A 22,893-nucleotide genomic window follows, 5' to 3' on the forward strand; every position below is an offset into this window, starting at 1 on the left:
CTGTTTACACTCCCATAGTGTGGACCTATTCCCCAAGCTGATAAAAACAGAACATTTGTATTTTAAAATTGGGGGTAATACAATGAAGCAGCAAATTCGTGCATTTAGTCAAAAAGGGAAAAAAAAAGGAGACATACACAAGGTTTAGCAAACTGAAGACAGACGGAGGCCTCAAAAGAATACAAAGATAGCAGGAAATAACTAACAAGGAATTAGGAGGGCTCAAAAGGGTCTGTGAAATGTCCTTAGCAAACATGATTAAAGGACAATCCCAAGGTGTTATGAGCAAGAGGGGAGTTAGGAAAAAGAGTAGGCCTACTCATGGACAAAAGACAACCACGTGTTGTTGTGGTGTGTGTGTGTGTGTGTTGGGGGAGGCGAGGGAAGGAGAAGGGGAAGAGGGGCCAGATTCTGGCAGTAAGCAAGATCCTTAATGAATAATTTGCATGACTATTCATAAGCGAAAAGGACATAGGAGTAGTGAATCATGTGAGGAGAGAATCTTGGGCTGGTCAATATAAAAAAGGTGGCATTTAATTTTTTTTAAAAAATAGAGCAATAAGATAGACAAGTCACCAAGACCCAAGAGGTTCTATCCCAGAATGCTGAAGGAGGTGAGTGAGGAAATTGTTGGGATTTCAAAATGTTTGTGTCCTCTTTAGTTACGAGAGGTCTCAGTGGACCAGAAAATAAGCAAGGTTACGTTTCATGAGATCCATAGTGAGCTGGTAAAATGGATACAGAACTAACTTAGTCAGTCATTGAAGACACAGTAGCAATGGAAGGGTGTTTTTCTGACTGGAGATCGGAGACTAGTGGTGCTCTGCAAGGATCACTGTTGCTTCTACTAAATGACTTGAAGAAGGAGACTGCAGGTGGCCTATTGCAGATAACAGATTGGGATGGTGTCAGTAAGTGAGAAGGCTTGCCAGAGGATACAGCACAAAAAGGGATAAACTGGAGTGTTGGACAGAGGAAGGGGAATCCAGACAAATGTAAGGTGATGCATTTTGGAAGACATAATGCAGGAGGACACTTTTACTGTAAATGGCAGTAGCAAAGGGATCTAGGCATACAGCTCCCCAGCTCCCTGAAAGTGGCAACACAAGTGGGATAAGGTCATCAAGACAGACCTCAAATTGGCCAGGACCTGCCAATTTTATACCCTATACTATGTTGCAGCTATATGACCTGTAGTTAGGCATCTTTATGATGATTGCATACAGTTCTGATCACCACACCAAGGAGGATATGAAGGCTTGACACAATGCAGAAAGTTTACTACGATGTTTGAAGGTGTTAAATGTTGCTATTTATCTGTCCTCATAGTTGAGTCATCTTGACATATACAAATAGGCTGTGGGGTGGGTGGTTGGGGTGGGGGGAGGGGAGGTGGGAGTGCTGCTGTTGGATACAAACCACATTAAAGCAAAAAAGGTTTTTCATTTAGAAAGGTATATACCAGCAGAGGCTTGGTGGGTCAAAGGGCCTGTTCCTGTGCAGTGCCATTCTTTGTTCGTATTATAGAGTGCAAAAAGCTGCTGGTTCCATGGGAGAAGGGCCTCAGAACTAGTTTTTCATCTAACCACAGATTGGGTAAACTGAAGTGAAAGGGTCTAGGTCAATCAATCAATCAGCCTAGAAGCAGATCCACTACTGCTTATTCAGTTAAGGAAAGGATAGGCATTACTGCAAGAAAGAGGCAAAAAATCATGTCCCCCCACCCCTCCGCCCTTTGCTGTTATTCCTGAATTAGGTGTGGTATAAAGACAGCAGTGATAGCTGGGTTATTTTTAATCCCTCCCTTCCTCTGGGCAGATATTTCATAGACTGGCTGGAACATGAAATGCTCTTTGGAGGGAAGAGAATGTGAAAGCTAAGCACAGCACAGACTTGCAGCACAACCACAAAGTGAAACCGTTCAAGGAGACAATTCATGTTTGGGCCTTTCAGGACTCCTCACCCCTCCTCCAGATGACCGTCTATATTTTTCTGCAAGGACAAAGATCAACAGACAAATTGCATCTGCAAACAAATAAACACTAGTTAATTTTGATAAATGTTCAATTTTACAAACTCAATCATTGGGTCACAAATCAAGTTATTGACTTAGAGTTGTCACTTGGGTAAAGTGGCTGAAAGTATAAGTTTGAAAAAATTTGTCAAATTTGACAATCGCTCAACTAGATGTACTTCCAGCAAGTTTCTGATCACCTGGAGTCCTGTCATTATTCCTTGTTGCAGGTTTCAGATTGTGTAATACACAATACATGCATTTATCAGAAAAAATCCAGGGCAAATTCTTCATTATAATCAGTTTGGGGATCGGAGACAAAGTAGTTATAATAGTTGGAAACAAGGCTAGTACTGGTTTGGATCCATCTTTGGTTCTCGGCACAGGCATAATTGATCTGATGTAGGTTTGTATGCATTGTCTTTTGCAATAAAAACCCTTTGAATCATGAACCACACAATTCAGATGAATACTAAACCTACAGGTACAATTAGTAATTGAACCTCAATCACAAATGGTTTGATCTATTACTTTAAGAAAGTAAGTTTTCATTCTGTGAAATCAAATGATTGGACAAACTGCACCTTGATCGAAGATTTCTACATACCTAAACACTGCAATTGCTTCATGCCCTACAAATTGCAGTCAGGAATGAAGTGGTTACAAATATTGCTCAAAAATTTGCTCAAGGAGGATTGTGGAACTGGTTTGTTTGAGCAAACTGGAAGAACAATGCTACCACCTTTAAATTGTGAAAAGGCATGGCATTCCTTCATGCTGTACAGTAGCAGAACTGTGCCCCAGACTGTTTAAAATCTCATGAAGCAAAGCTAAACAATCCAATATATGCAGGACAACTCAAGACAATGATTTTGATAGCTTTTCATTTTGTTTTATTCCTTATATTCGAACAAATTCAGTACTTCAAAACTACTGGTACCCAAGGTGAGCAATATTGATTGGAGCAGTTGAATTGCTCCAGAGTTATCAGTGTTAGCCAGATATTAGCCAAATGATACTCTACTCTTAGATTGCTGTTAAACCTGCCATTATTCTGTATTGAAAAGAAAGCTGTCCCACATTCAATCGGTCTTCTCTTCAAAGTCCTTCAAGATGTTACCTTTTAAATCTCTTCCCAACTTGTACCGAATCCAAAATCAGGATCCTTCCATCGGAACACTACACCTGCTAGGGTAACAGAACAGCCGAATTCACAAACAACATCCTGAAATGGTGATAGGACAAGGAAGCAAAGGTGACTATCTGTAGCTTTTGACAGTGACCGTATAGTTCTTCCTACCCCTCTCTGCTGGCATCTAGCAGGACAAGACTTTCACCTGGCTCCATAGGCAGGGTCACTTGCTTTGGATTCTCTTCCTGCTCCTGGACTGTAATCTTCAGTATCCCCAAAAGATTTGTTGGGCTTGACTTTTTTTTTTAAATCTACACAATGCCACTTGGTGATATCTGAAGGCACAGATAGTCCTCATTTGAAGATGGGCACCCAGCTCAACTCCTCCACTTGTTGCTAAATTATCAAACCATTTATCCAGCATTTAGTGTTAAATGAACAGAAGATTCCAATTAAATTGGAAAGACTAAAGCCATTATTTGCGATCCTCATTTTAAACTGTATTCCCTTCCCCAGCAATAATCCAACTGGTTATAGTTTATGTCACATTTGATTGAAGGAGAGCTTCCAACTTCATTGATACCCAATTACAGAGAGTACCTATTCCAACCTCTAATATCTCCTGACTTCACCCAGTCTCCATTCACCTGCTGCTGAAACCTCTCTGGATCTTTGTTGGTGTATTCAAGCCCAGAGACTCGTGCCTGCTACCCTATCTCCCCTTTAAACTAAAGTTGTACAGGAGCAAACTCTGCAAGTTCCATTCCCAACACTACCATGTCTCCCGACCACAGCCCCTCCCCCCAGCAACATCTTCTCACCATTATTTAAGTCTACCTACAGTCCCTCCACTCCCAGCCCCTCAACCCAAGATATCAGCACTCCCACTCTGGCCTTGAGCACCTGATTCCTATTACTCCATCCATGACCATGCTCTCAATTGCTTAGACACCAAATTCTGGGGCCACGTCTCAGCTCACTTTCCTCAAGTTTCCCTTTGAAGGGTTTGGTAATTTTATTTAGCTCAGTGATATTTAAGGCGATAGAAATGCTTCTATGTAGCACCATGTTAAAACACTAAGTATTTGCACACAATTACACTAAGTGTAACGTGCATTAAATATATTTCAGAGAAATTAGTTCCTGGAAAGTTTCTGAACTTGAAGACATCTAAAACTGTATTCATAAATTTTATAGCATTGGAAATAAAGGTGTTTCAGGACACTGAAAATTACTATATTGTTTATAGTAATTAACTACCTCCTGACGAAGTTTTGTCAGGACACGCACTAAAGATGGTGACAAAACGTCTGGAAACAAACCTTCCAGCTCAGCGAGTAAAGCTACATCCAGAACCTCAACCTGAGCTACAAATCTGCTCAAAACTGGAGAATTAACTATCTCGGACAGTACAGACTTGATGAGCTGGAGGGCCCCCTATGAATCAGTGAAAGTGTGACGAGGTGTAAACATTACAGAATTTCAGAGTTTCCATGGAGGGAAGTGTGCATCCATGGATGGTATTTGAAACTTAAGGGCAGCTGAGGCAACAAGAGCAGAACTGGCAAATAAGGATAACAGTGATACAGAGTGATACAGAGTGATACAGAGTGATACAGAGTGATACAGAGTGATACAGAGTGATACAGAGTGATACAGAGTGATACATTAAAAAATACACAAGATCTACACAGAGAAATTTCTAAAAAGGGAAGTTCTACCATAAAAAAAAGTTAAAATTAAACTGGAGCAACATATAAATCGTACAAAGATGGCTGGCAGGTCAGGCACCTGGATGAAATAATGTAAAGAATGGCAAAAAAGATTGTAGCAGGGAAAATTAGAGTTTGAGAGAAAGCTAGGTATAAATAATAGCACAACTTTTTATGCATTATAAAGAGAAGATAGAAAGCAGGAAACTGCAGGCCAGATAGATTAACTTTGGCCATAAGGATGTCCTAGCAGAGCACTTGGATAAATTCTGGTAATCAGGCAGAGTGAACATGTGAAGTAAAATTACATATAAGTAATCTATTGGAACCTTTGAGGTGATATTGAACTTGGATTTCGATTGACAAAAAGGTGCCACGTCCAGATTAAATGCACAAAATAAGTTAATGATGTATGGGGAAAACATTGGCATGGATAGAAGATTGGCAGACAGGAAACGGAAAGTATAGATGGAATATTTCTGCTTGCCAAAATGCAACAAGTGACATTCCACAGAAATCGGTGGTGGGCCCTCAATTTTCTTTATTACATTTTAAAGAAGGTACTGGGAAAGGACAGAGTGTGGTCACTAATTTGCCAAAAAGATAAATAGGAAGGCAAGTTGAGAAAGGAACATGGAGGCTACAAAAGGGATATAGATCAAGAGTGAGCAAAAATCTGACAAGTGGTATATAATTTGGGAAAATCATCCCTTTTGGCAAGTTACCTAAATGGTGAGAAATTGCCAAGTTAAGATGCAAAAGGATGAGACCTTGTGCATAAAAAGATCAGGATGCGGACACAGCATGGCAAGCAATAGAATTCCGCGGTTGAAGGTGATGGTTCAGCTATACAGTTCATTGGACGTTATTGGTCTTTTAAAAAAAAAAGGAGAGAAGTATGAGGGAAGCAGTTCTGATAAGACAAGCTGTCTATTCTGTCTTATGAGGAAACGGTGGACAGACTAGGTTTAATCTTATGGAGTTTAAGAGAAAGAGGCACCTTTGAAACATAAATCCAAATGAGAGTAAACATAAGAGGAAACATTCCCTTTAGGAGAAACTGGAACTCTAAAGGTCACTGATTAAAATAATTAAGGGATCACCCACGTAAGAAGAAAAAAAAAGAGGATTGAGGGAATCTTTGGAACTCACTCAAAAGGCAGCAAAAGTTGAGTCTTTAAAAAGATATTTAAAGCAGAAGCAAATAATTTATTAAGCAAGCTGAAAGATTGAGAAGGCAGAAAGCGTCCATTAACAGAGCAGCAATCACCTTAACTTAATGGTGGAGCATGTTCAAGGGGCTAAATGGCTCCCACTGCCCCTAATCTATTTCATATTCCTCAGAAAATTTGCAGGTATTTAAAAAAACTATGTTCAAAATTGATCGACCAACGTAACTCACTCGATATTTTCCCATTACCTTGTTTGAAAATGACAACAGTGAAAGTCCGTGTCCTAATTCAGACTGACTGATTATTGAATGCTAGAGTGGGAAGTGACGAAAATACTTTAAAACATTTATTCTTGCAATGTATTACACCGAAGTCTCTGACAATATTAAAACTGAAGCACAAATTGCAGATTAAACACTGCCGCCGTCAAAACCAACATCCATTCTGATTTTCTAAACGGACTTAAGAGGAACTAATGCTGCAGCGATAGCATTCTCAAAATTACCTGGGCAACACAGAAGCAAGTTGGTTTCCGCGGGACTCATGATTTCGTATGTTGGCTTTCTGATCAGCAGAACATATAATTAATTGTAGTGTAGATGAAGTCTTATTTGGTGACGTTTATAGCATCTTTTGCTTAATCTATAATTTAATTCTCCATCTACAAGCCAGAATTGTCCCATCCCAAATCAACTCTTCGCACCAACGAGATTGAGGGAAGGAAATAGAGCACTGGCCAAAATAAAACCCAAAGCATTTTGTAAAGAAAAACATACTGGCGTTTAAAATAGTGATTCCTGTACGTAAACAGATTTGGAATAAATCAGATGTATCCATTACGTAAATGGATAGATTTTACATAATTTCTTTATACAAAGTATCCTTAGTCTAAAACTGATTTCTCAGCGATTTACTGATCTGTGATTAAATCAGCATAAACAAGCTTTCATTTCAACATTAGAAATGTATGTTTCACTGCTCCTCCCGTGACTTGCTGCAAAATCTGGTGACAAAACAAAATTGAGTAAATTTGTTCAAACATTATGTCACTTACCAAAATGCGTGTCATATTTCCCAATTAACATCAATGAACCCAGTCACATGTAGTTCCTCACCAACAGTCAGTGTGGAAGAAATAAGGCGTAAAGCGAGTTTATAAAACAGTGGGTCAAATAGACCTGTCCTTTTCACTCTCATTAGGTGTTTACACCTTTATCTCCTTCCATTTTACTAGCCACGAACAGGTTTCGTTTTAAAAGACTAATTTGAATTTAAGATCGGTGTTCTCTCAATTTAAATCGGAGAATGTTTAATTGTTAGACTGGAGACGGTGGTAACCGCGCTCTTTGCTTATGGAGGAAAGGGACATGATTCGGAGATGCCGGTGTTGGACTGGGGTGTACAAAGTTAAAAATCACACAGGACTATAACCTGGTGTTGAGAGATTTTTAACGAGGAAAGTGTGTATGTGTAAAATATTTAAACAAAAACAGCGGAGGCTAGAGACCCGAACACAAACTGCTGGAGAAACTCAGCGGCTGTTAACCTTTCCAATCGAATGACCGCCTCAGAAACGCTGTTTCTCTGTCCACACACACTGCCAGTCCTTGGGTTTGGGAATGTATTTAAACCTGCTAGAAACTTCATCCATCGACTTTTGTATCTTCAATGCATCATTTTCAGGTTTTGTTTTCGTCTTTGGGTAGAAATAAGACATATGTTCAAAGTGCTACATTAAATTATTGAAACGTTCTGGTCACAGCTCGATACAAACCTTATACCAGCTCGAAGCGGTTAGAATATTAGTTCTACAATTCATCAACAACGGAATGGATGGGTTTTCAAATTCTGTTTTAGCTACTTTGTTATAATAACGAGTCCGTAAAAGGGCGGCGGAATGTTTTAAGCAGCAGGAAGGAACTGAACTTTATTGAAATCGCAGAAAGGAGAAGCTACTTTGCAGCTTTTTTCCAAAACTTTATCAAGGCAATTTGAAAAGTCCATGTAAATGCGATAGATTTGGGGATTAACCTCATGTACCCAACGTGGGCTCTATCCTCTATCTCCTACAGAATGGCCGGGCCATGGAGACTGTCAGACACTGCACTGAAGAAATGTTTAATTCACAAAATAAGCTCCATTTACTGACGAAAAAAAAACCCAGCGGCACCATCACTTACACAAAATGTGCCCTCCCCACCCATCCCTCCCAACTACAACAACCAGAGACCAACATCGAGACAAACATCTCCATACCGTACTTCACTGGCACTCAGTTTTAATTAAAAAAGGGACATGAACCAGGGTTGAATTCGTTTGTTTTTCTCCGAAAGGAGGAAAAATTAAACGAATTCAATTCATTTAAAAAAAATGTATAGGTCAAAAATTGCCTATTTCCAGCCGAGAACCGATATTTCCACCGGACAGAGAGCTCCCGTACATTTCATTCAATACACTTTATTGAAAGGTTTGAGCAGGTTTGTGTTGTACAATAATGTTGCATCCTAGGGCATGACAATGAGATTGGTTCGGTCTCAAACACCTACACTCAGCATGATCCAATTAAAACAGACACCAGCTTTGACTGCCAACACCGAGAAAAGACGGAGAAATGGAAATGAACCCAGCAAACAGTTAACAACGTTAGTCCCAGTCTGCTCTCCCCGTCAAATCAGAACAGAGGAGCAACAAGTTCGGAAAATTGGGTTGGAGAGTGATTAAAAGGCTCCAGACTGGAGCGTTAAACAGAGTTTCACAAAACTTGGAACTTCCAGGAGGGAGCCTGCTCTTTATAATCCAAACAGTCAGTGGTGTTGAAGTTGAGTTTCCAAGACGTGGCCTGCTCTTTATAATCCAGACAGTCAGCGGAGTTGAACGCCAGTCCTGGCCCGCTGTAGCCCTGGTGAGGATGGTGAGCTGGGCTTTGACTGAGGTGGTGCCCTGGCATTGGGGAGCTGCTCATTGGGCTGAGGCCAGTGGTGCCATGGGCAGAGAGTTGGTGGTGAGGGTGGTGCGGGTGGTGAGAGTGCATGGGTGCTAGGTAAGAGCTGCAGTCCACGCCGCTGAAGTAGGAAGACGAGGTGGGGTAGGCCTGGCTGTAGCCGCTGCTCTGGCCGTAAGGCAGAGGGTAGGCGCCGCTGGAGCCGGACGGACAGCGCTGCATACACGAGGCACCGGCGGCGCTGAGGGGCTCCGGAGCGGCCGCTGCTCCCGGGGAGATGGACGCCGGGCTCCAGATGGACGCTGCCGCCGCCGGTGTGCTGAGCACAGAGGCCGGGTTGGAGTTGGTGCCGGGACCACTGGCCGAGGAGCTGGAGGCGGCCGGGGGCGTGAATTGCCCGCTGCTGTCCGAGCCGCTGCTCTCCCGGCCTGGGGAACATTTCTTCTTGGGAGGCCGCGCCTTGCTGCTCCCATTCTGCTGCTGTTGGCGGCACTTGGCTCGGCGGTTCTTAAACCAAACCTGGAGGCAGAGCCGGGGAAAGAGGAGAGCACAGAGAGACAGAGAGAGAGGTCAGACTGAGGACGGGAACTGCCCCCACACCCACCCAGCCCCTCCTGGAGGCTGCTCTCCGGGAGAGAAGGTCCTCTCCCTCCGCTTTAAGTGACAAGGCGCCGCCACTTACTCCAACTGCCTGCCCGGGTTTATAATAAGGAAACTTGCGGGCGGGGGGGGGGGGGGGGGGTTAAACTTGTACAAAGTGCAGGAGAAGCCAATTTCCATTTTCACTAAATCAGAGCATTTTTGAAAGGTCTTTCCATTTGCTCCATTTTTGTACAAAAGATAAAGACTTGAAGCCCAAATTGTAGCTTCACCAGCTACTGTAATGGTCATGGGGAACCTTCCCTGCACCAAAACCAGCTTTTTTTAAAGGGACTAGGTTCCTCTTAAAAGGGTGGAGCTAATGTTGATAATTGCCCCGTTTTTAAACCAAAAACTTCACTCATTTTCGTTGATTCTAAATCAATTGGATCAAATTAACATTTCAACCTCGCGCGGTCTAATAACGAGCGGTAAGAGGGCTATTGAAATCAGAAATGAATGAGACGCCAGGAGAAAGATTGAGAAACTGGGGACTTCAAAACTGCTTCAAAAACAGATTCTCATTCGAAGCAAATTTGAAGTTTGGTTTTTTTTTGGGATACGGATCTTTCGTTAAACCGCGAAAAATACACGACCAGTTTCCAACCGGGAATTTGCCCGGAGTAACTCAAACTGGGAAATAGCCCGGAGCTTTGAAAAAACCGGGACTTTAAACCCAGACACCGCTTCATGTCTCCAAGCGCTGTTAGAGAGAAATTTGAAATATTGTTATTAGTGTGTATTTTCACATTTCCCTCAATTTGCGATCTTTGAAGTTATTATAATAGAATCTTGATTGATGGGTTTTTTAAAAAAAGTTTTAAAAAGCCGTCAAAAGTTTAAAAACCCCCCAAACCCAATCCTTAAACCACTTTGTTGGGAACAGGGACAGTTTCCAGGCCGCTCGGCATTTCAAGATTTTAATGTTTCAGATGTTACCTGAGTATAAAAACAGAAACCACCTTCTGTCTCTGGCAGTTGGTTACATGAGGAATTAAATTTCGTGTTCTCTGGGCTGTGGGGATCGAAGTGAGGGATAAAGCTCCAATAGCAGACTGGGACCCACCTGTACTCGGGATTCGGGAAGGTTAATTTTTAACGCCACTTCTTCCCTCATGAAGATGTCAGGGTAACGAGTTTTCGCAAACAGAGCCTCCAACACATCGAGCTGGGAGCGGGTGAAGGTGGTACGCTCCCGCCGCTGTTTCCGCGGGGTCGCTACAAAGTGGGTCACAAACAAAAAACAAACTGGTCACTTCGGAAAGTTCTATTCCTTATAAATTAAACCCTCACAATCCCACTACAACCCAATCTCAAAACAAACACCCGCCGAGCGCTGGTGGAAATTCACTTTAAACCACTGGGTTTGGTAAAAGTGTGCATGAACCGGGAGGCAGCGCCGTGTGCGAACATTCGGCCCCTTACCAGGATATCCCACTGAGTGATGGAGCAACTCCATGCCGGGGCCACTCAGACCGAGCCCGTTCATCCCGTACGGAGTCTGCTTGAGGTATGACATCATACTAACGAGTGGCAATCTTCCCAAACCAGAGAAAGTGTGGCTTGTCCTTGGGACACTCCTGAAAGTTGAGTCTGGTCACCTTTCGTGTTTGCTAAAGAGAAAAGATGTCGGCTGAAAAAATAAAGTCTCTTTTCGTTGCTTTCACCAGATTCCAGGCGCCTATTAAAAAACTCACTTCCAAAAAAATTAAAGTATTCTGTAATATCACAAATAACTCCAAAACATTAGATCTGACTTGGCAATTTAACCGGAAACTAGCATTTCGAAAAATAAATCCAGAAACTTACAAAATGGTTCGATTTCGGCCTTTTCTTGATGTTAACTGAACATATCACTAATTTATCAGGAGTGGAAATCGTCAAGTGAATTTAAAATGGCCGGATTGATTTTTCTTAAATTAAGCTGTGGCCAACACGATCCAGTTAAAAAAGTAACAAATCGTACAATACTCAAGTTCTGGACGAAAGAAAAGTTTGAAATTACAGGACAACAAATTCAAACTCAAGAGCTCTACGGTGTAGGGTCACACAGTTAACCATAATATTTCACCGCCGAGGGACGGTCAGAATTCACCAACTCTCGTTTAAATTTAAGATTTTAAATTTAAAGATGTCTCAATGTCACGAGTGAGAGAAAGGCCCTACATTACAGCCAACACCACACTTGTTTGGAAGTGAATATTGTCCGGGATTGAAACCGGCGGATGGTTGGCGATTAAAAGAATCATTCATGTGAAGGATTCCGACTGTCGCCGCGTCCTGATGAACTAATGAGAACCACAAGCGCAGGGGTTTAATCGAGCTACAAACAGGGACTTCAATTTTCCGTTTATCACGGACAAAATCTAATGTTTAAACATTACACCCGTTCCCAAAAAAGTTCTAAAGTCATTTCGTGCGTAAACTGGAACGGCTTTACAGTTTTTTAAAAAATCGGACACTAATGAAATTTTAGGCTCGTGATTAAATTGAGGTTGCAAGTTTGAAATTCATTAAAATGAATTTCAATCTTTAAGTTTTCAAACTGACTTCCTTGTACCCAGCCCCGGTTTAAAACGCGATCGTGAAATCTCCTGCAGTTTTTGTGCCTCAGGGAACGTGTTCCTTTTTTTAAAAAAAAAGACTCGAAACTAAAATGATAAATATTTCTGTTCAAGTTTCATGAATTAAACTCGTTCCCATCGTCTGAAACTGGAGGCTGTCAAACAGGTGACCATTTCACTTGGAAGAGATTTTTGTTTTTAAAAAAAAACCTTGAAGAATCTGTTAACCAAAGGGAAAGGCTACGAGCTTTTTGCAAAAAAAGCAGCCGCCAATTTAAAAAAAAACAATTAGATCGACCCTGAATATTCAATGTTGACATTTTAATAGAAGTCCTCTATCCGGTGACGATAACATCAGGGCACTTACTGGGGAAATTAACCAGCAGCCAGGATAGCAGCGATTCTCAATCAACAGTTTCCTAAACTGAATTTTCACCTCCACGGGATCCAGATAAAACCGTGCTCTCATTTAAAAGGCGATAGCTGTGTGCAAATTAAGTCAATTACAATTTAGATTAGACCTCGGGGGAGACAATTTAAAGAGGAACCTTATCAGCAAAATAAATGAACAAAAAAGAACGAAAAACACGCCTCTCCAATTAGCCGCTAAAGTGGATTCAAGCTTCTCAATCGGCCCTGGGACGCTGCAGTTGTAATTTTCAGTGAGAAAATAAAACAAATTCAACGATCCAAGTACTTTAGGAGGAGTCGGGTCAGCTACAAAATTGAATTAGTTAACAACACAAAACAAGAAAAGTTAACTACAGCCAGTTGTACTTTAGCCGCCCCAAGTTAGTTCACAGTCGGAAGTTCAATTTCAAACTAAGAAAAAAAACTCCTTGGCCTCACGTTAATTCGTTGAGACTTTTTTTTTTAAAAAAACGTGAATGAATACGGCAAAGTCTCACACTCACCTGAGGAGATTTTAGAGCAGGCCCGGAGACAGGAACTCAGTAAATGAAAGCAGGAGCCTGTCTATTCTGCAACAACATGACACAAGGTTAGCTTGGAGCGCGTGGGACTAAAATAAATTACCCATTCTCCCTGCCTTTTCCGCCCCCCCCAACAAAATAAACCCAGAAACGAAACAAACAGCAAAGTAAGAAACTTTGCTGCGAGGCAAAAGGCTAGAGAAGCGAAAGTTGCAGGTTGTTGAGAGTTTGTTTGTACCTGACTCACTGCGCTCCAGCCGCTGCTGCCTTCTCTAAGTGAGCGCTGCTCTGGCGGAACTGCCCGACAATGATCCGCCCTTCACCAATCACCCAGCGACTTGGCCATGATTGACAGCTCGTCTCCAGGTGACACCGGGGCACTACTTTCCCAGAGGAGGAATACACTTGCCCATCTTTTGGTAAAAGGCTCTTCTGGAAGTAATCAGTCACAATCTGTCAGCTACAGTGAGCTAGTAAATTCTGTACAAACTGCAAAGTTATTCATTAAGAAACCCGAGCGGACACTAGTTAATTACTGCAGGTAATTATTGCTGTGGACATTCAGACAATTCAACTAGCAGATTGTTGTGAGGCTAAACAATTCAGAGAACATTCATAAACTCGGTTTTCTGTCACCTCACATCAGTGTAACTGGCAGCGGTTCAGTGTCTGTTTCTCAGTCCCTGGTGAAATGTGGGCGAAATGTACAACAGACACTGCCTGCGAGAAACTAAACCGGACTGTCCACATTATTTTCGGTAGAGGTTCTCTGTGACAATAATGAAATAAAGGAAATGTATCCACCTCTATTGAGACATCAGCAACGGGCTGGATTCTCCCAATGTTCTGTGAAGGGGTCCGTTGAGAATATTTTAAACTGAGTTTAACGTAAACGAATGTTTTAACCAGGAGATCTCTCTTTCTCAAGTTTCGGGCTTTGCCAGCAATAGCAATGGCCGGATTTTTAATATGCTTGGAATTTCAAGTTGTAGTTTTAAAATAATTACTCCTAAAAATGTCGAGTTTTTTGTGTTTGAAATTGTACGTTCTCATGAATATTGATGACGGCCTAATCCCCATTTAGTCTTACATTTCGGAATAGTCAGCGTAAACTTTAATGGGGCAGACTGCCTTTAATCGAAATTTCTAAAGAAAAAGTACGCCGACGCGGGAAATAAATGAATTAGAGGAGTACTGTCGGCTGCTGGTTATCAAAGAAACCACTTTACAAGCGTCACCTTTCTTTAGTGAACAAATAACACACAGTAACAGAATATCATGGAGAGGGGCACAGTGTTTCTTTAACTGTTTTTGAAAAGCTCGGTGAGTTCTTCTGAAGACCTTAATAAGGCTTTGGCCACTCTTTTGTTGTTCACAGAAAATCAACTCATTCTAATTGAAGCGGGAGCTGAAAGCGAGCTAATGTTCAAAGAAACCCACCGCCAGACACGAAATTACATTTTTTCCTTTACGGAGTAGCTCATCAAAGGCAGATTTTACAAGGACTTTCCCAATAGTTCACTAAAGTCATCGACACCAGCACCGTTCCTGACAAAAGAACCGGCGGTCAATTCAGTTCCAACTCACCAAATAATGCACTTTTCAAGAAGTTTTTTTTGTTTTGGTTTTTTTTTCCGCTTGTGTTTGAGAAGTGAAAACTTCAAGGAACATAATTTTACACTGAGGCAGGCAATTTCCATGATAATAATAAGATCTCGTTACCATGAGCAAGAAAGACGCAACCAACCGTTCGAAATAATTAGAAATTGTTCGGGATTAACATCAGTATTTGCTAAACGTAAAAATAAACTCATGCCTTCGGAAAAGATCACATGAACATTATTAATTCATTCTGTACACCGCCTGCACAGTTTCGGGCTGTTCCCCTATTGTTCTGTTAACTGAACTGATAACAGAACTATACTTTGTGTTTTACTATTTGGAATAATCATGGTCTCAGCCAGGATTGTACTGCACTGTATCTAAACCTTGGGTTGTATTGCGCCGTTTGAATCATACTTAAAAGATATGCATTTTTAAAGTCCTGGTTTTTAACCAGCATTAAGGAAACAAAACATCCTCCTAATTTCGCTGCTGAAACACAATCGAGTTTTCTTCTAGAGCAATGCCAGGGATTTACCGATTGTTTTTCTTGTGTGAAGTCTCTGTTTAAGATGCGCTGATCAAGCCTGTGCTAAGTATTATGGTATCAAGTAGCAGTAACCTTTGTAATAAGAGTATTTGTCTAATCCGAAATTGCAGGCGAATTTTCTTACAGCCGAGAATGAAACCTTAGTTTGGGGCAGGGGGGGAGAGAGAGGGAGAGATGTGTGTTGTTGCATCAAAGGTAAAAGTCAAAGATTGCGGAAGATCTGATACAGACAAAACTAAAAATGGGGGATAATGTGGCATTGGAGCGGCACGGCGGGCCGATTGTAACGGCCACACTTGGTTTAACTTGTTTTACACAGGAATGGGAATCATATCTGGGATTGTGTAACTGTCTCTGTGGAAAAGGGGGGAATTGAAATCCCAGTGATCATCACCTACAGTCGCATTTAAATCCTTCAAAGAGGCCAGATGTAAAATTCACAAGAGACTGCTTCAGTCTCGATCGCGACTAAATCCCTTCATCAACTCCTCATTCACCAGGTGAAGCACGGGAAAGTTTTCAAACTGCAGTCCTCTGTTCTGTTTAGCCCTTTCAGAGAGTTTGGGAAAATTTGCTGCTTACTGTGGGCGGTCAGGAATAAACAGGTAAGAACAGAGAAGATGACGACTATTAACTGTAAATAATTTCAGGCGGTGTACGAATGAAATATAGGAATTTGGGGATGATTTAGGATTTTTCCAGTGCAACATTATGCTCACGATGCAATTGGAAGTTTGAATAATTAGCGCCAATTTTGTGGATGAAATGATGCCTGTGTTACGTATGGATGGCTGGTATCGCAGCTTTTGTAGATTAAAATACTTATTTTGGTTCAGACAATTTGATATGAAACATGGACGTCGCTTTCGCTGCAGGTTTGTGTCTGATGTTAACCCCTGCCAATGAAACTTGTGCAGCTTGTTTGATTTGTGATAGTCCCTTAAAGTTTGCTTTTGCATGGATTAAGGTGGCAGGCTGGACCAAAGGGTACAGAGTGTGAGCTTTGGGCCAGAGCTGTCCTGGAAAACTAGACACAAACTAAAAATATCAGCAAATAAATGTGAAAGTCGTTAACAGCCGCAGGTTCTGGATGCGGCGGCTCGGATGAGCTGATGCTGATCGTAACAGAAAGTCTTCATTCATTAAATTCGGACTAAAAGTTCTGGTCCTAAACAGAAGGTGTCTGTTAAATTATTTCTGCCTTCTCGTAATCTCCGTCCCAAGAAATTACTGGTCTCCCCTTTAATCAAAATTTTAAAAAGATACTGTCCTCACGAATCTCCGGAGGGGTGTTAATGTGTGACATGGTCTCGGAATGCGCGAGAAATAATCAGTGATGGGGTTCACATTAAAGAGATTTTAAAAGATTTGCGTCTCGAGTTGAAAACATTATTCTACAATGTTACAAAGTTTATGGGCGGCAGGCGCTTTAAGGTTACTGCAATCACTTCACAGGAAAATCATTTCAAAGTTACACCTTTACAGAAAACCCCAAATGTTTGGTGCCGATGAAACTCGGGAGTAACAGTGTAATCATTCGGAGTTAGCTCCGAACAGCTGCAACCTCTAGCTGATGTGATTGGTGTAGGATAAGGAATGTATCCTATCAGATTGTTTTAGGAAAAAATCTCAAACAGAAAAGTCCTTTCAGCATTTCTGTGACAGCACTAAACAACCTCAAGATTCACACTTTAAAACTTAGCTTGATGCTTGGTCCATTTCCTGGTTGACAGCTGCAGGGTTTGAGAATGAAAGACATCGAGTTCATTTAGAGACGATTATAATGTGGGAACATCAGCCACTGATCAAGCTGTCCAGGTCAGCTTCGAATATTTATTAGCTCATTACAAACAAAAACACAGAATCTGTTTAATTGCTTTAATGATGTCGATATCAGTGCAATATTAACAAACTGCAGCAACAGGCGCCGAGTGGACAGATATTAAAACATTAGAAAGAGTAGAGTCAGTCGTTGCAGATAGTCTGGCTGTTAGTTCACTTGCACATGAGGAAACTGCAGGACTTGGGGGAGAAATCCAGTCAGGTCCCACTGGAAAACGAACGTCAGGGTTTTGGGTGGGATTTCGAACAAAGATTTGTATTTTAGATTTTGAGTTTGTGACCCCCCCCCCAGGCCAAGTTTCTGAACTAATGGGGGTCACTGTCGGGAGGACTTCTCGGTAAAACGGCTGTGTACTCCTTGCCCACGGGAGATGCTTCATTGGCATCTTTTCAGACTCTAGCATTGCTCTGTGCCTGGTTCAGACTGGACATACAGCTTTTATCGACTAGAATGGAAGTGCTGATGTGGAATCGTTAATATTTAGACTGGTTTAGTTTAAATGAAGGAACACTTTTATTTCTGCATTAAATAGTTTCGATTGAAAGAGAATTATGTCCCAGTACAAATCACTTTGCCGTAGCTGTTCATGTTGAAAACAAATTGTGTAAATAACTCCGTGTAGAAGGCGCAAGTCTGTATCAACACCAAAAAGGTAAAACAACAACAAATTCTGTCCATATGAAATGCTTCAAAGTTCACTTTTTATTCAAGATTCAGAGATGGTCCTGGAATAAATAAACAGAAATATTTCTTCCTTCAAGCAGCAGCTTCGTCTGACGGCGGGTTGGTGCAGAGAAAATTACTGAAAATGATTCCGATCTTCTAAAGAACTGCTTTTGCTTTCGGAAGACAAACAACAAGCATTTTCGAGCCAAACAAAAACGTTTTAGCAAAATTCCTGAAGCTCAAACAAGCAACTCGCGCTGTCCAGAGTCATAAATACAATGTAGAAAACATCAGAGAATGAACCGACTGCACGAACCGGTGCGAGGTTATCAGCCCTTTTCTGAGTTTAAACTAAATCTAACTTCAGATAATATCATTTACAACATAGCTGCCCTGTAAAAGCCAACTATTTATATTTAAAAAAAAACGGACTTTTTAGCTCCAATGGAACTTTGTAATATTTAATGGAAATAAACCTAGATATTGAAAATGCAGCGACTAGCAAGCTCAAACATTCCGAACTTGTTTCTTGAAGAGGTTTAACCTTTTCTCAACTGATAGTGATTTTGGAAAAGCCGCTCAACCCCTTCCCCCGCCCGGGTTACAGTCTCTAAAAACTGATCCAATGTCCATTTCAGGCAGATCAGTCCCATCAACAGAAAGTCGAGTCAGTGTTAATAGGAAACAATTAGGAACAGTCCTGCTACATTCGCAACGATTTGGTGATTTTTCTCATCCTCCTTTAAGAGAGAATGCTTCCCGAATGTAACTGATAAAATATTAAATGTCACTGTTACAAATAAACAATTACACGCGCCTTTCTTTTTTACAAAATACAATTTCATAAAAACGACATAATAATGCAGCCATATACACGGACTCGCGGCCTTGGGACGATTAAATGCTCTGAACAGAAAAGATTACAACAGTTTACGATCTACATAGAACATGATATCATTCAAATCCATCAAAGAATTTATTAAAATGAGAGTGAAGGTGTGTTCTAAATGATGGGAGGTCTCCCGTGTATCTCTCTCACTGAAGAAGACACTTATCTTCTTTCTTAACAATTTTCCCTTTATTTTGTTCGAGCGTTCGTTCCAAATGTTCATCTTCTTCCTCCGCCCTGGAACACACAGACAGGCTTTATCAGGAACTCACAGTCTTAGACTTTACAATTAATCAACACAACGTTCAAAAACTATAACTAGATTGGACAGGATTAGATACTGAGCACCGTTCAATCAGGAAAGTTTGAAGATAGCGTGCAGGTGAAAGAACTGGTTTTCATCCTGACAAAGTAACTTTTCTTTTCAGTTAGTAACTTACTGTTTTTCCTGTGCATCTAAATCTCGGACAAGTGCGTCCCGTTTGTTGACCAGAATAACTAGCTCATCCAGCAAGAGCTGCTCACGTCTTTTTTGAGCTTCTGTTTTCTGCCAGTCTGAAAACACAATAGAAATCAGTTACTCTTCATGTTTGTTAGTCCTCCTTCCAGTTAAAATTCAACGTGACCCCAGATCCCAACCTGATCTCACATCCCAACCTGGTTGTGAAGTTGACCACGTTAGCGGGCCACCATGTGAAAATTAAAGATGCCAACACCACCAAAAATACAGATACTGACAGACTATCGCTGGAAACTGGAGCCGGGTCCTTTCAGATTTAGTTGTTTATTTGGCGTCATCCTCATTTTTAAACCCCCATCCTTTTTACCCAAACCCCGGCTCCAGGTTTGAAGGGAGCAGGGTACAGTGACTGGCATGTAGACTTTATTCCGGGCACTCCCCACCAACGAATTTCAGCTGCTTGTGATTTTTTTTCAGTTCAGGTGGGGGAGGGGAAGATGAGGTAGAGAGAGGTGAGGGGTAAGGAGAGTGAGGTGAGGGTAGGGAGAGTGAGGTGAGGGGTAAGGACAGTGAGGTGAGGGGTAGGGAGAGTGAGGTGAGGGGTAAGGAGAGTGAGGTGAGGGGTAAGGAGAGTGAGGTGAGGGGTAAGGACAGTGAGGTGAGGGGTAAGGACAGTGAGGTGAGGGGTAGGGAGAGTGAGGTAAGGCGTAAGGACAGTGAGGTGAGGGGTAGGGAGTGAGGTGAGGGGTAAGGAGAGTGAGGTGAGGGTAGGGAGTGAGGTGAGGGGTAAGGAGAGTGAGGTGAGGGTAGGGAGAGTGAGGTGAGGGGTAAGGACAGTGAGGTGAGGTGTAAGGACAGTGAGGTGAGGGGTAGGGAGAGTGAGGTGAGGGGTAAGGACAGTGGTGAGGGGTAAGGAGAGTGAGGTGAGGGTAGGGAGAGTGAGGTGAGGGGTAGGGAGAGTGAGGTGAGGGGTAAGGACAGTGAGGTGAGGGGTAAGGACAGTGAGGTGAGGGGTAAGGAGAGTGAGGTGAGGGGTAAGGACAGTGAGGTGAGGGGTAAGGACAGTGAGGTGAGGGGTAGGGAGAGTGAGGTAAGGCGTAAGGACAGTGAGGTGAGGGGTAGGGAGTGAGGTGAGGGGTAAGGAGAGTGAGGTGAGGGGTAAGGAGAGTGAGGTGAGGGGTAAGGAGAGTGAGGTGAGGGGTAGGGAGAGTGAGGTGAGGGGTAGGGAGAGTGAGGTAAGGCGTAAGGACAGTGAGGTGAGGGGTAGGGAGTGAGGTGAGGGGTAAGGAGAGTGAGGTGAGGGGTAAGGAGAGTGAGGTGAGGGGTAAGGAGAGTGAGGTGAGGGGTAGGGAGAGTGAGGTGAGGGGTAAGGAGAGTGAGGTGAGGGGTAAGGAGAGTGAGGTGAGGGGTAGGGAGAGTGAGGTGAGGGGTAAGAAGGGTGGATGAGGGAGGAAGGGAGAACGAGGAGAGGGGAGGAGTACACTCATGGGATGCACTATTGAGGCCAATCCACAGATTACACCTCTGCTACCCCTTCAAAATTGTCAATCCCACGAAAGCAGCTTCCCAAAGAGGGTCAGGGCTGAAGAGGTAATCGCACGTGGATTTCAGGAACTCTTCACAAACGTTTGGGTCAACACAGACACTTTATTGGAATCGGCTAAAACTCAGCAGCGACCTCACGGGCGAGGGGGAGCTTCTGAATAAAATTCGGAAGAACTATAGATACTGTATTTCAGAAACGAACAAAAACAGAAGTTGTTGGAAAAGCTCAGCAGATCTGGCAGCATCTGTGGAGAGAAATCAGAGGTAACGTTTCATGTCCGGGTGAACATCCTGAGGACCCTCCAGCAACTTCTGTTTTTGTTTGTGTTTCTGGGAAGGTTCTGAAAGTGGAGTCGAGTCAAGGAGCCGCTGAGACTCGAGTTAATAAAGAGAATGCGGCTACAGGTCCTGCTTCCAGAGGATTCCGATGGTCACTGATGTAACTGACCTTTCTCTCAACAACGCAAGGGATACATCTCCCAAAGGCAGAGTGAGATATACAGAAAGATATGCAGAGTGAGAGAGGGGGAGAGGGAGAGGGAGGGGGAGGGGGAGAGGGAGGGGGAGGGGGAGAGGGAGGGGGAGAGGGAGGGGGAGAGGGAGAAGAGACAGGGAAAGGGGGAAGAGGGTGAGGGAGGGGGAGAGGGAGAAGGGGAGGGGGAGAGGGAGAAGGGGAGGGGGAGGGGAGGGAGAAGGGGAGGGAGAAGGGGAGGGGAGGGAGAAGGGGAGGGGAGGGAGAAGGGGAGGGGGGGAAGGGGAGGGGAGGGAGAAGGGGAGGGGGGAAGGGGAGGGGAGGGGGGGGAAGGGGAGGGGAGGGGGAAAGGGAGGGAAGGGAACGGGAGGGGGAAGGGGGAGGGAGAGGGAGAGGAGGGAGAGGGAGAGGAGGGAGAGGGAGAGGAGGGAAAGGGAGAGGAAGAGGGAGCGGGAGCTGAGAGAGAGGGATATTTGGGAGAGGGAGCTGAGAGAGGAATAGGCTGTAAAAGAGGGAGGGAAGGAGGGAGGGATACTGGCGGAAGAGAGTGCTTGGAGCTGTCACTCAGCGGCAGGGACCGCCCATCTTATTAGGAAAGTAAACACTGGGGGTGGTGGGGGAGACAGGGAACCTGCAGACCAGCTTCACATGGAAAGCCACAAAAGTAACGAAACAAACCCCCTCTCGACTTCCCAAACAGAGTGTGCAATCTCTTCGCATTTAGTCCTCAGCAGTGCCCTAGGCTCTGAGTTAAACTCACACGGCTGCTGCATTCAGATAAATCCAACAATCCCCATCACCGTTACCATGTCAATCCTCAGAGGCAACACAAGAATGCGCCATTACAAACAACAGCAAGCTCCCCCAGCACAGGCAGAATACACAGGAGACAACAACCCCGCTCAGCAGCTCTCTGCATGCTGGGCTGTCCTGCGGGACTAATGCTTTTGACTGGATTTACAAGTTCAGAATTTAGATACATCTGCCCACAAAGGTGGCAGTCGAGTCACTCCGAGCTTGGAGCCAGGCAGCATTCTGACCAGATCGACTCACTTGAAAATACTCAACACTTGAACGTGGCTAAATGAAAGATTGTCTCATGCACGGATAATCTAAGGCCCAAATGAAGAAAGGGGAGACAGAGATTCAATCCCATCTTGGGGGTGGGGAGGGAACATTCAGTTCAGAAATACATCTGCAATGTTCCTGTGGCACAGCGGTAGTGCCGTTCCTGTGAACTAGGAGGCCTGGAATTAAATCCTACTTGCTCCATAGGTCTGTATCTCTGAACAGGTTGATTAGAGTTTCTTTTTCAAATATATCAGGCGGGTATCAGCAAGGGACTCATTCACTATTGCCCTGAGGTAAGGAAACCTATCACTCTGACCAAAAATGCATGGTCTCTGGGAAACAACTCGAAACCCATTTCGGTTCAGAGAGATCACCAATAAACGTTGGCGTTATCATTGGTACCTGCATCCAGTGAAATAATAGTTAATAAACTTTAACTCGCTGTTGAACCGTTGTTTTCTTCCGATCAAAGGTCGGACAGATTCGGCCTGTACCCACTCAGAAGAAAAAGAGGTGACTTCATAGAAACATACAAGATCCTGAGAGATCTTGACAGGGGGATATGGAGAAGCTGTGAGAATCTAGAAATAGGGGTTGCAGTTTTAAAACCAAGGTTCGAACATTTAAAACAAAGTTGAGGTGATTTTTTTTTTCTCTCAAAAGTGCCTTGAAGCGTGGGAAGACTAATC

The 22,893-nt window shown here is 43.0% G+C and overlaps 2 protein-coding genes across 7 annotated transcripts in view; both read right to left on the minus strand.

The window, feature by feature from the left end:
- Positions 1–8,278: 8,278 nt before the first annotated feature.
- Positions 8,279–13,314, minus strand: otx1 (orthodenticle homeobox 1). 2 transcript variants are annotated; one of them, XM_043696725.2, is made up of 5 exons: positions 13,089–13,314; positions 12,542–12,657; positions 11,036–11,223; positions 10,677–10,828; positions 8,279–9,490 (listed from the first exon to the last, which is right to left on the minus strand). In XM_043696725.2, the coding sequence occupies exons 3-5, from the start codon at positions 11,130–11,132 to the stop codon at positions 8,783–8,785; spliced, it is 957 nt and encodes a 318-aa protein (XP_043552660.1). In that variant the 5' UTR covers positions 11,133–11,223; positions 12,542–12,657; positions 13,089–13,314; the 3' UTR covers positions 8,279–8,782. The 2 variants fall into 2 exon arrangements, with proteins under 2 accessions (XP_043552660.1, XP_043552658.1); XM_043696723.2 differs by lacking the exon at positions 12,542–12,657.
- Positions 13,315–17,122: 3,808 nt separating this feature from the next.
- Positions 17,123–22,893, minus strand: part of ehbp1 (EH domain binding protein 1) — a 390,401-nt gene continuing 384,630 nt past the window's right edge. For all 5 annotated transcript variants that reach the window (XM_087991708.1, XM_087991709.1, XM_087991711.1 and 2 more), the window contains 2 exons: positions 19,097–19,211; positions 17,123–18,893 (listed from right to left, as the gene is read on the minus strand). In XM_087991708.1, coding sequence (XP_087847834.1) covers positions 18,803–18,893; positions 19,097–19,211 — 206 coding nt within the window. In that variant the 3' untranslated portion in view covers positions 17,123–18,802. The remainder of the gene's footprint in view (positions 18,894–19,096; positions 19,212–22,893) is intronic.

The sequence above is a fragment of the Chiloscyllium plagiosum genome, unplaced genomic scaffold (assembly GCF_037043375.1).
Source record: "Chiloscyllium plagiosum isolate Xiang-an unplaced genomic scaffold, Cpla_swu_hap1 HiC_scaffold_10, whole genome shotgun sequence".
NCBI classification, from domain to species: Eukaryota; Metazoa; Chordata; class Chondrichthyes; order Orectolobiformes; family Hemiscylliidae; genus Chiloscyllium; species Chiloscyllium plagiosum.

Excerpts from the sequence above, each read along its gene's own strand:
- otx1 (XM_043696723.2), bottom strand. The coding sequence starts at position 11,132 with ATGATGTCATACCTCAAGCAGACTCCGTACGGGATGAACGGGCTCGGT. Across the intron at positions 10,829-11,035 it reads TCACTCAGTGGGATATCCTG|CGACCCCGCGGAAACAGCGG; the intron begins GTAAGGGGCCGA and ends CCCACTTTGTAG. Across the intron at positions 9,491-10,676 it reads TTCCCGAATCCCGAGTACAG|GTTTGGTTTAAGAACCGCCG; the intron begins GTGGGTCCCAGT and ends CTCTGCCTCCAG.